At 47.2% G+C, this 14,288-nt stretch overlaps 1 protein-coding gene across 1 annotated transcript; it reads right to left on the bottom strand.

Annotated features, from left to right (window-relative positions):
- Window positions 1–15: 15 nt before the first annotated feature.
- Window positions 16–11,235, bottom strand: mknk2b (MAPK interacting serine/threonine kinase 2b). The gene is made up of 14 exons (XM_079740425.1): window positions 11,137–11,235; window positions 10,504–10,648; window positions 10,052–10,139; window positions 9,786–9,887; window positions 9,592–9,689; window positions 7,726–7,805; window positions 7,537–7,610; window positions 7,245–7,349; window positions 7,099–7,154; window positions 6,838–6,933; window positions 3,206–3,400; window positions 2,932–3,096; window positions 2,811–2,851; window positions 16–2,420 (listed from the first exon to the last, which is right to left on the bottom strand). The coding sequence occupies exons 2-14, from the start codon at window positions 10,552–10,554 to the stop codon at window positions 2,147–2,149; spliced, it is 1,425 nt and encodes a 474-aa protein (XP_079596551.1). The 5' UTR covers window positions 10,555–10,648; window positions 11,137–11,235; the 3' UTR covers window positions 16–2,146.
- Window positions 11,236–14,288: the final 3,053 nt, after the last annotated feature.

The raw sequence follows: 14,288 nt of genomic DNA, 5'->3' as shown, positions 1-14,288 counted from the left end.
CCCCCCCTCCCATCCCAAAGTATTACAATCAGTGTCCTGTTATCAGCACAACGGGTCCAGTGACACCACAACAGAACCGCACACAGCAGTGCTGCAACATACAAGGACAGACGGGTTCCATTGATCCCAGGTGGAGCCGGCCCATCTCAGCCTGATGGTTCCTCTTTGGTGGCTGGCTACAGCGTCTGGCAACCCCATGGCATGAGTCGGAAAGAGTCAACCTTATTCTGAACAAACCGACGGCCAACATGTTGGCATACAAGAAGTTACAACTAAATAAAAAAATAAAATAAAAAGCCTTCCCTGGGCATGAAGCGCTCCAGATGAACTCAACCCCAGCTCATTCCCTCACCTCTGACCCCACCTACTCAGACCTTTCAAAAACCAAACACAAAAAAATAAAATATTTTGAAGAAGAGTAAAGAACTTGTGTTCGACCTGACCATAAACAGCACCTGCACGAGAATCACCATGGAAACAAAGCATCACGGCCGCCCGAAAGAAGGGTGGCAGCAAGTTTCTAAACATGAAAAACAAAAGTAAGCTTATCAATACAGCTTTACAACCTTGGAAGACTTCGTACTTTTGGATTTTCCTGGAATGTCTTTCCATTTTAATTTAGATTTAGTTATACCAACAAAAATATATAACCTCATATCCTATTAATTTAACAATTTGCGGTGACGCTGTATCCATGGCATAAACAAAAGGCTTGAGATGCGCCAACGTCAGAAAGGACAAACGGCTAAACCCCGGAAAGAGACCCTGAAAACAGCTTCCCTCCTGCCTCTAGAGGGGGTCTGAAGCACAGCTATACTGACTGGTTTGTGGAGAGGAGAATACAAAGAAGAATCAAACAGGCAGACATCACCTGCAGTTACACAACAACTGGAGAGGAAGAAAAACAAAGCGAGGTAATCGGTCGGCCATCGCACAAGGAGTCTTGTTTATGGCAACGTATCAAAACATGGACACTTAAGGAATTCCAGAGAAGAAAAACTGCTTGGTGGTTTAGTACGTGACAAAGAGTGGCTGCTGGTAGTTGGACTGCACTGCCTGGTGCAGCAGCGCATCGAGGCTGGCTGGACAGACAGACTCCCCCAGACCGTTCCCCTTTGAACCCTCAACCAGTGACTTCTTCTGCAAGCCTTCATCCATTCATTTAACCAATAGAAGATCAAACAAGTCCACCGATAATGTCTACGTTAAGCATCAATTATTTACCACCATCTGTGTGGAAGCCTTAGATGAGCCCTAGTAATTAGGGTGCTCCCAGCAGCCAAATGGGATCAGACTTCAAACCGTTATGGTGACCGTTTGAAGATGACCTCCACACCTGGTCATCGGTATGGAACCACTCTGCCCACAGTGCATCAGACCATCGTGTAGAGGGACACCTTCTCAGTATCTTTTCCATACTGCTTCTCGATAAGAAAATGCTTAAAATAAGGCTTCAACTTTTACATCCAGCCTCGGAAAACTAATTCAGACTTCGCATGGTCAATTAAATGAAAATCACCAAGACTTAACCCTTCCAGCGTTAGAATTGAAGTTTGATATGACTAAAGAATAGACTAAGGGGCCAGCCACCAGCGAGTGTGGAGTAAAGCCCTTCAAGCTCTAACATGGAATCCCTTCTAGACAAAAGAGCCTTCATCTTACATATTGCATATAAGCCTGTACGCATGTGCACTCGGGCCACCTCTGCATATACATACAGGCTAGAGAACATTCCGGATAACTTAATTCACAGTGGATCCAGTTGTAACATGTGGAAGCAGCACAACAGGTTGTCCTTTGGTGTCTTGGTTGGAAAGAAATGAGTTTAAATTTCTCCTGAAGTGTATGAAAAAAATAAAACTAACTCAAAACAACACCTCCTCTACTTTAACCCAAATATTTAGCCTCCCTCACACCTACAGGTATAACATGACATGGTCCATGTTATACCTAACATGGATCTACCTTGGGCTTGCCCTGGGAGGATGTGCTTTTTTTCTGTTTGCTGCCGAAAAGCAGAAGGCATTTTGAGAAGAGCTATGGGCAACAGTCCTCATGTACAGCAAGGCCTGAACAGCTAAAGGTCCCTCTGGGGGGCTCTTCAGGGGGGGGTCATACACCAGGGGTCTTCGAGGGTGGCGGGTGCTCAGGCACAGTCTCCCATGATGACCAGCGGCGCCAGGAGCTGCCGGAGCTCTGCTGCGGAGACGGGCCCGGTCTTGGGCTGGCTGTCCTTCTGCCTGCGGCGGCCCAGTTTGGAGTTGGACGGAGGGAAGAGGGGCATGGAGGAGCCGCTGGCTGTGATGACCAGCGGAACCTCCTGCTGCTCTTCCTCCTCCATGCCATCCTGCTCAGCTAGCTGCCTGTTCACGGCCATGGCCTGGCCGGCGAAGAACGTCAGGCCCCGGGCTCTGCTGGTCCTGACGCAAAAGATAAACGGGTCAACGGAATGAGAAGAGAACACAGAGACGGTGGAATGAGAAGAGAACACAGACGGTGGAATGAGAAGAGAACAAAGACGGTGGAATGAGACGACAACACAGACGGTGGAATGAGAAGAGAACACAGACGGTGGAATGAGAAGAGAACACAACAGACGGTGGAATGAGAAGAGAACACAGACGGTGGAATGAGAAGAGAACACAGGGGGTGGAATGAGAAGAGAACACAGACGGTGGAATGAGACGAGAACACAGGGGGTGGAATGAGAAGAGAACACAGACGGTGGAATGAGACGAGAAGAAATGAGAACACCAATAGATTAATAAAGCGAAAAGACCAGTCATTTTCTTAGCCAACAAAGATCTTACCTTTGATGCAAGATGGATGTAGGCAGAGTGTCAGAGGCTCCCTGTAAAACCAAGGTTAGGACGTGGTTAGACACTGGCTTCAACCCATCATCCCCTACCCGTCAGTGCTCAGAGGACCTACCCCTTGCACCCAGGGGTGCCGCAGCACCTGGCTGGCACTCAGGCGGTTTTTGGCATCCCGCACCAGAAGTTTGGAAATGAGGTCTTTGGCACTTGAAGATATACGAGCCCAGTCTTTCTCAGGAAACGCGTAAATTCCCTCCTGGATACTCTCAAATAAGGTGTTCTGAAAAACAAATAAACCGTATCGGTGATTAGGTTACAGTTGGCCCGTTAAGAAAACAGGGATCTTTAAAGATCAGGTCTAACCCGAGACGCGGAGCCAGTGGTCGTACCTGACAGGTGTGGCAGGGCTCTCCCAGCTCCCAGCCACATCCACCCCCACAACGCCCCACGAAGGGCGGGTAGCCGCTCAGCATGATGTAGAGGATCACCCCTAGGCTCCACAGGTCACAGCGCTTGTCGTAGATGGTGGCCTCCTCGCTGAAGGCCTCCACCACCTCGGGGGCCATGTACTCCGCTGAGCCGCACTGTCACAACACAGATGAAGAGCATGAGCCTTGAGCACGCCCAGAAATAACACCAGCTGGCACACAGCCAGCTGCTGTGCCTCAGAGAGGCCTGCAGGACAATGGAGCGGCTGAGGGACAATGAGCTGGGACTCTAGCAGCTGATCCCTCATGTGCTCCCAGAGAGAGGAAGGCCCTCAGGCCCACTGGGCCCAGACAAGCCCTGCCTGTGGAAGCTACACAGTGGTTCTGCAGGCTGGGCCGTCAGCTGCAGCCTAGGACCCAGGCAGTTCAACGGGGGGGCAGACCTACAGTGGAAGGATCTGTTCAGAGCCCCCCTCCCACAGTGGAGGACTGAGGACTGCAGCGGGAGGCAGGGAGAGAGTCAGAGCTGCTCATTGTGACTGTGGGCTCCATGGGGAGGAGGGCAGAAAGTTCCCTGCCTCACTACAGAATGAGGTGGAAGGAGGGGGGTGGCCCTAGCAGAGTGCTCCTTCTGCACAGCGGGCTCTCATAAGCGGAGGGGGAGGAGTCTCATAAGGGGAGGGGTCTCAAAAGGGGAGTGGGAGGAGTCTCATAAGGGGGAGTGGGAGGAGTCCCATAAGGGGAGTGGGAGGAGTCTCATAAGGGGAGTGGGAGGAGTCCCGTAAGGGAAGTGGGAGGAGTCTCAAAAGGGGAGTGGGAGGAGTCTCAAAAGGGGAGTGGGCTAGAAGTTCAGCAAGACGCAAATGTAAAAGTATTTTCTCCATTTTACTTCAGGGCTATCCAAATATAAATCATATTTTCATAAATATTTTCGTAAAATGCGTTTCTACACTGCATGTGTATTAGGAATGTATCTAACAATTTTAGTTAAAAGGGAAGATATTGTTTTAACTTCATGTTGAATTAAAGTCAAAACGGCGCTGCATAGTACTGTATTAAATACCACCTTGTTCGGGTTTAACATCATTAGTATACAAACAATCGTCTGGGGAAGACAATAAAAGTAGCTCAGGGCCTAAAGGCTTCCTTGTGAGTGAGCTAGAGCATGTTTACTGAGAGCAGCTCTGAGCTGGTCCTCGGCCCACTGGCTCCTCCCACAGCCTTATGCAATACTGCACTAAAGGAATCTCAACAGACAAAGCCTCCTCTGTCGAAGAGCAAGAAGCCCAACCCCCACGTCTCCACTGTGGCTGGGGGGAGCCACCACAGACTGCAGCCCCCCACCCCCCACAGAGACAGGTCAAACTGCTCATAAAACCCTTCAACTGCCACCACCGCCCATCATAATACAACCGACAGAGCAGGTTGATAGCGACACGATATCAAGGCAGTCCCTATCTAGGCACCCCATGTGGTTGTTTGACATAAAGGGGCCGATTCCGATAAACACAAGGCAGTTAGCGATAGCCCGCTATGAATGCCTCCCAAGGTCCCCGATAAGGGCTAAAGAGGCCAGTGCTTTAGGTTCTGGTCTTATCAAACAAGAGTTTAACCTTCCCTGTATATTGGGCGCAGTTACTGCGCTGTAAACAACAACAAGTCTGGGCTGTTCCACTTGATGTGTGACGCGTGGCTCAGTAACCCTGGAGACTCTCCCACACACTGTGAGCAGCCCTGCAGACAAATGGACACCCTTCAGCTGCTCCTTCTGATGAGGAGAGATCCAGGAAAAGGCTGCGCTCTGCTCGGTCATCAGCTGTAACTGAACCTCTCTCCCTCTTTCCCCCCCCCCCCCAAAGAAACCCAGACCTGCATCTCTCACAGAACCCCCGCCCTGCATCTCCCACAGAACCCCCGACCTAAGCATTCCTAGCCCCTAAACCTGAAGCACGTGGTCAGTGGAGAGGAGACAGAGCAGAGCGATCCTCAACAGGGCTGGACAGCAGAGGGCTGGAATGCAAGGCCAGGGGCCAGAGGTGCAGAGATCTCGGCCGAGGAGGATCTGATTAGATTGCATGTGATCATGGCAACGAAAACAAGAACAGGCGCATGTGCAGGCTGGCCGTTGACTCCTCCCCTTATCCCCTCCTGCTGCTGTAGCCAATCACAGTGCAGTTGCTAGGTAATGGGCACAGGCTACGGCGCTAGAACAAGCCTGCATTCCCTTTGTATAGAGAACACAAAGGGAAGACTTTCACAAGTTTGGCCGAGGCTAGTTGGAGGAGAGAACTATGGGCAGAGCATGATTGGTAGAGATGGTTATTATTTTAAACCTCTGTTTGTGGATACTGCCAGGGGAGGAGTCTAGGTATATTTATCTGGTCTTTAATGTTCCAAGGATAAAAGGTATTTTACTTCCTCATGAGGACATGGCCTTGTGATAGGGTAAAATGTTCCTTTATAACATATCCGCCGGGTTCTCATGGAATGTTGGAACACTAGTTTCTGCAGGTTTTGTGGGATAGGTGGAAGTGGTAAATCTCCTAGCCATAACATGAACACAAAAGGACTGACCAGTGACTTTGAAACTCTTCATAACATTCCATGTTACAAAACCCTTAAAGTTTCCCCAACACGATTCAGGATCCTGGTAGCTACTAGCTTAGAGTTTGCCGACCATCCAGGGCCCTGTTCCCTAAAGCTTTAAGTAATTGGTATCACCTGCTCCAATCCATCTTTCCAGACAATCACCCACCTCCCCATCACCCATAACCAACCAGTTTACTTTTGCGCCTGTCAGAAACATGCCCTTCAGCGTGCACAGCCTTCATGTGCCATAAGCCTTCAGGGTCTGCTGGTCCGAGAGCCTGATACCTCAGAGGGTTATAGTCATTTCTGCCCACCTTATTCAGATGGTATACAGACATTCTCTGCCCACCTTATTCAGAGGGGTATACAGTTCATTCTCTGCCCACCTTATTCAGAGGGTTATAGTAATTTCTGCCCACCTTATTCAGAGGGGTATACAGTTCATTCTCTGCCCACCTTATTCAGAGGGGTATACAGTTCATTCTCTGCCCACCTTATTCAGAGGGGTATACAGTTCATTCTCTGCCCACCTTATTCAGAGGGGTATACAGACATTCTCTGCCCACCTAATTCGCTCAGCCTTTTTCAACCTGTCCTGGTAACAGGATGTTGACATTGGACAGGCATCTACCCCAGTGTGGTTGATAAGCACATGGGCTGCGATGCACAGCACAACCTGCCCATTACAACGGTTATTCTTTAGACTACGTTACTTCATAGAAAACAGGTGTGAAGGTAAAGTCCTTCACCTGTACTGCTAGACCCGACGCCAATGACACTATCCAATAGGCAATCTGCTGTTCACCATGGATGAGGAAACAGAATGGCTCCTTGAGGCAGGATTACCATTCCACACTTATTCTTCCTCAGACACTTTCCCTTTAATGTACGAGTTTATTAAAAGGTATGAGTTTATAAAAACCCTTTTGTGTGAAGTAAGAGACCAGAAGCTTGCATACATACAGTTCAAAGATAAGTTAAAGACCATAAGCATGCATACTCACAGGAGTCAGGAGCTCCGGGGTAGAGATGGGCGAGCTGTCACCGTTCAGCTTGATTCCACTTCCCAGGTCAAAGTCACAGATCTTGACTGGGGAGATCTGGCCATGGCAGAGGCATTAAGGATATTAATGGTTTATATGAATACCATGACACAGATTGATTAACTGATAGATATTCTTATCCTGCTATTCCGCAATATTGCTGACCATTCCTGAACTTGTGACTATGCGTTTTTAATATGGCGCAACAGCCCAGGAGCTCACCTTATCAGCGTGCTCACACAGGATGTTCTCGGGCTTCAGGTCCCTGTGAGCCATGCCTGTGAGGAAGGGACGCCACTGCATTAGACATCAGGTGTTGGCAGCTCTTTATGAATTAGCCTGGTAGTCCTACATGGAAAATAGATTACCTTTGTTATGCAGGAAATCCAGAGCGCTAGCAATGTCCTGCACTACAACGCTGGCTTCCTGCTCACTGAAGTGCCTTCTCTTGTGGATTTGAGCCAGGACAGACCCTTAGAAAGAAAGGAGGCATCCAATTAGTAAGCAGGTTGACCATTGAGGTTTTACTGGTTTCATAAACTCTCCATTGCACTCTTATTGGATCATCCAACAGTCTTAAATAACAAAGTTGTGCAACCATGGGCCATTGCATCCAAGTTTAAAGGCATGCATGAGCACAGGGCCTGTTTGTGTACCAACCTCCTCTCAGCTTCTCAAACACCAGGTAGAATTTGTCCTCCTCTTCAAAGAACTCCACCAGCTCCAGGATGTTTCTTTAAGAAGATAATAATAATAATAATAATAATAATGAGACATGATGATGGTACAACAACCCTGCCCTCCCCAGGACGGGCCTGTCCTGGACTGAGATGTGGTGGCAGAGCTTACCGGTGCCCCTGGCACTGGTACAGCATCTCAACCTCACGGAACACCCGGTTCCGGCTGTGTCCTGGACGCTTCTCAATGATCTGAGGGAGGAGACATTAATGTTGAGACAAGAGCCTTCTCAGTGGAAAGGGGATCCAGCAGGTCTGTCTGGATCTGATTGAATTAGGGAGTTTTATAAAAAGGAGCCCTGATTCCCCCATATAAATCATCCTGCACCTCTGAAACAAACAGAAACACTCTAAAACACCTCCTTTCTGTTCACCAAACGGACGTCAGCCCAACCCCTCCTCTCATTAATATATAGTTTGCATATACATTCTAAATACCTATTGCAATCCAGATCCCAACTTCCTAATTGAAGTGAGATCTTAAGAGGAATTAACCAGCAAATCCAAATCATTGATGACAACAATATATTCCAAATATAGCAGCCTGGGTCTAATCCTCTGTGGGGCCTCAACAGGCTGCAGGATAGACTGCCAAGAGAGACTGCTGACACCAAGGCAAAGGGCCTGAATTTTCCAGCCCCGGTTATTGTCTGCATGGAAGTGCATGCTTGTTTCTCTTCCTGCTAGCTGGATTACAGCTGCTATTGAAAGCCGCCTGGAGCATAGCACACTGTGTGTCTAGGATTAATGCAGAGGCGAGGGGCCTCTGCCAGCCCAAAGCCTCTGCACTGTTCCGCTCTGAGTCAGCAGCACATGAGGGCCAATCAGCTCCTTCTCCTGGTCCAATACACAAGGCCCCGCCCTCAGCTGGACAAAAGGCCTACGGGGTAAACAAACTGCCAGCAAAACAGAGCAGACGCAAACATGGACGGAGAACCGCTCCTGTGATACAACACTCTGGGCGCGGTGGCTTTGTCCCGTTGCTTTGGCAGTAAAGGGGGGGGTTACATTGTGAAACTACGTCCGGAGGGGGGAGTAACTCCGTGCCTGTCACGCTGCAGCTCCGGAAATCAATCTGCTCTTTCTAAAAACAAACGAGGAGGGGTTCTGGGAGAAGCTCCCTGCTAGGTCCTCATTTACAACCAAAGACCGACACTTGAATCCCTTTTGTGCACACGGACATCTGGCAAGAACAGGCTGAGCCCCCACCTTGACCTAGCCGACCTTGAGCAACCGCCTCTATCCCCCCTCTCACTTAACCGGCCAATCACAGGGCTCCAGCTAGCCCTGTCTAAGAAACCAATAACAAATACCGCCTGAAGGGATCAGTACCTCCAATTCTGAGAATATGACTTTCACACGAAACTCCCACCCTTGAATGACGCTACTGGGGGATATTTAACCATTATTGAGGTGTAAAAGAAACAAACTAATCCCGTTTATGAACACCCGATCTACCTCATTAATGGAGAAACATTCCATCAGAAGGCAAACTCCTATTTTTGCGGTCTAGCGAGAGAAAAAAACAAACTGATTTCTCAATGCCATTCCCTCCCTCAAAACGTGCAGAGGCCAACGTCTTGAAAGTCCCCGCCCCCGTACAAAGGAAGGAGAACAACCGTGTAAACACTCCAGGTCACAGCCAGACCCAGAGCCCTCCCCTTCTCAAACGGGGGTTGTTTTGGCACAGCTGCCTGTACACAATGTTCCCCTGCTTCAGGCCGCTGTGGCCAATGAGAAAAGAGAAGGGGCGGATACCGGCCAAGAGCCACTCGGATTGGAGCAAGCCATGTGACAGGAAGTGTTTGCTAGCAGCAGTGAGACTGCAAAACTGCATGTAGGACCAGCCGAGGCGCTCGGTTTTTACAAAACAAAAAAAAGCATATGAAACCCTGTCCCAGCCGTAAAGACGTCTTTAGAGTGTGAACAAAAGCAATGTTTGTTACACTATGCAAATGGAGTAAAACCAAGGGCCTACCTTGACTGCGTATTCTTTATTGGTGATCAGGTTGAGGCAGGTCTGGACCCGTGCATAAGCGCCCTCTCCCAGGATCTCTTCCTGGAGCCCGTACACATCTGTGGAGCCCGACAACCGATTAGAGTCCGCTTTCTAATCTTCATATGTGTTGCTAAGAAGAATACAACAAATGAAATTCAAGGACAATAACTTGCCCTCAAAGCGCCCCGAGAAACTGTCTGTTGCTCGGCAACGCTTCTTCTTCTTGTTCCTCTTCTTGGCGTCCGGGATGTCGATGGGCTGACTCGAGGGTATGTCTAAACATTGAGAGGGTCGTGTTGCGTTCAGACAAAGGCCAATATCTCTTATGAAAAATGTAGTCTGCTTCCCACACACTTCCAGTTGGTACACAGTGGACACTGCTGAGCTATGGTGGTTATGTTGAATTGGCACTAGTCATAATTCTTCATATAATACTCACCATTTCTTGGGGGGGAATCGAAATTGAATGATGGATCAAGATGAGAACCATTTTTAGTGAAGTCATCTGACTCAAAGGGATTTTGGCCCTGGAAGATCAGAAAAAGTGTTTGCGATTAAGCAAAAAACTTCTAGGCTTGGCTGGTACGATAAGTCTTGCACTCTCACCTTAAACTACAATAAACCCGCGGTACATTGCCAAACAACAAGAACTGGCTCGCAACAATAACCAAAAGGTATTTTTGGTACAAATATGATTTCGTTTTTACTTATAATCAAGAATCCAACACAACCTAGCGAAGCGCTTTCACTAGCGCACGTCCCCTCCGGGCCCGTTGTTGCCAATGAGGATTGGGATACATGTATAATATATGTATAACAGATATATCTTGGCAAAATGGCAGAATGTTAGGCATGCGGCGTAACCCTTCTCTCTGGAAATTATTTACCAACCTTGAAAGAGCGATGGAATCCAGTGAGTTCTGTGGTTTTATTTTGCACCATGTTTGTGACGGCTGCTGCAGTGGGTGAGTGGGTCCAACGGTTCAGGCAGAGCGGTGATAACACTGCGCTGGTTCAAGTGCTTTAAACGGGAGCCCTGAAAGACAAAACGGGTCGTTTAGGATCTAGACGCACTGGAGTCCGACGGTGTAGCAGCAGCAGCTAACGCTCAGCTAACGCTACAGTCAGCCGTGGCGCAGCAGAGGATCCACTACACCTCCACCGTGGATATACCAGGTGGTGCAGTGGAACCCCACCTCCACTGTGGGTATAACAGGCGGTGCAGTGACTGCCTGTTACTTTTTTTTAACCTTTAGCTCAAACACACTCTTTGGTAATGTGTTGACCCGAATGCGACTAAGGGCAAAACAAAGCTGACGTCATCTGAACGGAGGGTCCTTTAAATCCCGACCTAACGCAACGGCTCGTTACCTAAACCTTCTTAATTAACAATACGGCTCGATAACTAGACCTTAACTACCGCTACAGCTCGCTACCGAAACCTTTTTAACTAACAATACGGCACGTTATTACGGCTCCTTAGCGATATCCTTTCAGACGCCGATGCAACAGAAGCGACCTTACCCCGTCGGTAGGTTCACAGCTCCAGTGTCGGTGTTTTTGACCCACTGCTTCAGAGCCGCAGCTGATGGTGGTGGCGGGACGGGCCTGATCGTAAGTGCTTAGGGGTGATGGAACAACACACTGCGACGCTTATTTATAACTTCTTCTTGACTCCGCCCACCCTCCCTGGGCCCGCCCCCAGCCCCTCCCGTGCTGAAGATCAGCAGGAGGCTGAGGATGACGTAGGTTCTAGAAGGATGTGTGGCTCCTACCATTTTACATCTTATTCTGTACAATAATACGTAACTGGAATACATATTGACGAACTCTGATATTTCAGATATATTTAAACTAGAATATTTTATTATTGCTTAAATAATTATCGAAATATGGAGCGACCTTAAGGGAATACAGAGAGGATTAAATATAATAGCCAAAACGATTGTTTGGACACTGAACGCGTGAATGTGACTATGACTTTGTGCAATGCACGATTTTAACCTGAAAAAACATCCATGCAATTAGAAGGATATTTAACCTTTCCAATTTTAGTAATCAGTAAGAATATTCTCTCTGTACATATCAATACATTGTATTTTTTCATGTCAAAAAAGAAAGACAGACTCAATAAAGTACAAAAGTATCAACCCTGTAAATGTTATAAGATTAGAGATGAAAATAAATTTGAAAGACTTTCAATTTAAAGATTTTTCTATTTTGTATCATTTTCTATGGACACGATAACAAAATGAGCTGTAGTTAAACATATTTTTAGTCTATTGTACTGCATAAAGATACTCCATAAGAAAGAGGGTCTCTCTTCCATTTCTGAGTGGGTCAGGAACGTGACAATCCTTACTATCCATCTCATGCATCTGTTACATTGTCAACATATCAAACAGGGGCATGTCATATGCGTCATAATAGTAGTCGTTTGATCAGGACACATGGGGGTGGGATTGAGTGAATGGCTAGCATCAGTGGTGTGCTGCTGTTTCCAGGCTGGCGGAAAGGCCGCAGGATCACGTTCCACAGGCTTGTCAGGAGGCTGGGTCTCTCGGAGCAGTGATAATGAAATACAAGTCCTGGAGTTGTGAGGTACGAGCAATGTGTTTTGTCACAAGCTTTGTGTTAACTGGCAGATGCTAAAGCAGAAGGCTTATCACGGGACGAAACCTGCCTCGTTTTCAGTTTTCATTAAAAACACATTCAGACTTGAACACTTTAATTCGCTTTATAGGCAATATATTAACCTGTACCTGTATCTTTAACCCAATGATAAGAATCCGTTATGCAATACCAACCAAGACTAGACCTCAGGGCACCGTACAACGTTTGATCTACTGTTCGCCAATAATGAACCATTGTTTATCGAGGATACCCTAGTCAAATCCTTGTATGGTTTGTTTTTCCAGAATCAATGTCTTGTGACTCTTTCTCTCTGCTCCTCCTCCAACCTTCAGCCCATGCTACATAGAGGCCCGACTGTAGCGCATTACGCAAGATGGGAGCAGTCTGGACCATGTGCCAAGAGCACATGGTCCAGACTGGTGCAAAACAAGCCTGCACACTGACGTGGGGGGGGGGGGGTCACTATGAGTCAAAGGAAAGAAGAGCACGAGGCGTTAGTAAACAGGGACATAAACCCTTCCTGGGGGTGAGAGTGGACTTCAGCGGGCATGCTACAGAAATGTGCCTGGAGGAATACAGAGGATATGTAGGTGTTGTTCCAAAACAGTAAACTAATAATAAAGCTGTAGGAGCCACATATTGCTGTAGCATTCCACTTGGGACTGTGTCTGCTTGAACCAACATGTTTATGGCCGTGATTTTGTGATTGAACATTGCAATTATGTGTAAATATTAATGGGTATACTTGATCTGGCCTGGCAAGTAAAGTAAACATGACAACTTGAAATAGTGTACTCACCGACATGCACTATGTAATAGTATCACATGTTACCGTTACAGTAGTGTCTTCCTTTTAAAGTTGTTAAGGTCAGAGTCACATGGTGGATACTGTACATCACTGTCCATTCCTGGTACAATTACAGTAATGGTTCCTAGAAGACAGCAGTGAAAGTTACACATCCATCCTTTCTGACTAGAGCTCTGATTTGAACGTGTGTGTGTGTGTGTGTGTGTGTGTGTGTGTGTGTGTGTGTGTGTGTGTGTGTGTGTGTGTGTGTGTGTGTGTGTGTGTGTGTGTGTGTGTGTGTGTGAGAGAGAGACAACATCTGAGCCAATGCATTTGCAGGAGCATTAAACGTCAGGTGTGAACTAACTAATTACAGTCGAGTCACACGAATTGGCTTGCTAGCAACCAACTTATTCGTCAAAACATCCGCCACATAAACTAAAACAGGTCGTTGATATTGGCTTAGTCGTGCAGATTATCCGGCCAACTGGTTGCCAATACTATCTAAGCAAGTGAGGTGAATTTCAAGAAAAAAAACAGGACGAACCGCCATGAGGTGGCCGTCCAGCACGTCGCCAGCATGTAAATAAATGCGCAATGATTTTCGTGGTGACAGGATTCACAGTAAAGGTAACACTGCATCAAATTCAGTGAGAACCGTATTGCACTCAGAACGGTTATAGGTGTGGAATATTAATAAATAGTTGAGTTAATACTGATATCTCTAAAAACTGATAATTTATTTATAATGATACACTATAACGGAAAACATGGAACACAACTCTGTATTCGCGGCGGAAATGCCCAACCTATTTCTTATGTATGTGCCTGGGTTCGTTTGTTTGGTATAACGAAGACATTGCATTGATTTCCTTATTGTCAAATATAGTATTTTCTTGCGCTTGACACCACCTTGTGGCTACTCGGGCCCACACTGTTGAGTCTGGTGTGACTCCCAGCTGCCGTCTCTCGGAGCCAGGACGGAGACACCGGAGAACTGAAGAAAGGGTGGATTGCAACTGCAACCAAAATAGACTGCTTTCTAGTAAAAACTCTTCAGGGAAAGAAACCTTCACCGACTTATATTTTCTTTTGTTAAAATACAGGTTGGTTGAATGTGTTGAATACATTTCATCATCATGAACGCGCAACTGTTAAATTAGGGAGAGCGATGACTATCTTTAACCAAAAAACTGTTGATGAGAGTATGTGAACTGAGAATGTTTGATCACCAATAATCAATTCAGGGTTAAGT

This window comes from Pollachius pollachius (assembly GCF_949987615.1).
Source record: "Pollachius pollachius genome assembly, chromosome: 7".
Classification (NCBI taxonomy): Eukaryota; Metazoa; Chordata; class Actinopteri; order Gadiformes; family Gadidae; genus Pollachius; species Pollachius pollachius.
The sequence above is the reverse complement of the archived record's forward strand: the minus strand, read 5'-3'. Positions and strand labels throughout refer to the sequence as shown.

Excerpts from the sequence above, each read along its gene's own strand:
- mknk2b (XM_079740425.1), bottom strand. The coding sequence starts at position 10,554 with ATGGTGCAAAATAAAACCACAGAACTCACTGGATTCCATCGCTCTTTC. Across the intron at positions 7,806-9,591 it reads ATAAAGAATACGCAGTCAAG|ATCATTGAGAAGCGTCCAGG; the intron begins GTAGGCCCTTGG and ends CTCCTCCCTCAG. Across the intron at positions 6,934-7,098 it reads TGTGTGAGCACGCTGATAAG|ATCTCCCCAGTCAAGATCTG; the intron begins GTGAGCTCCTGG and ends TGCCATGGCCAG.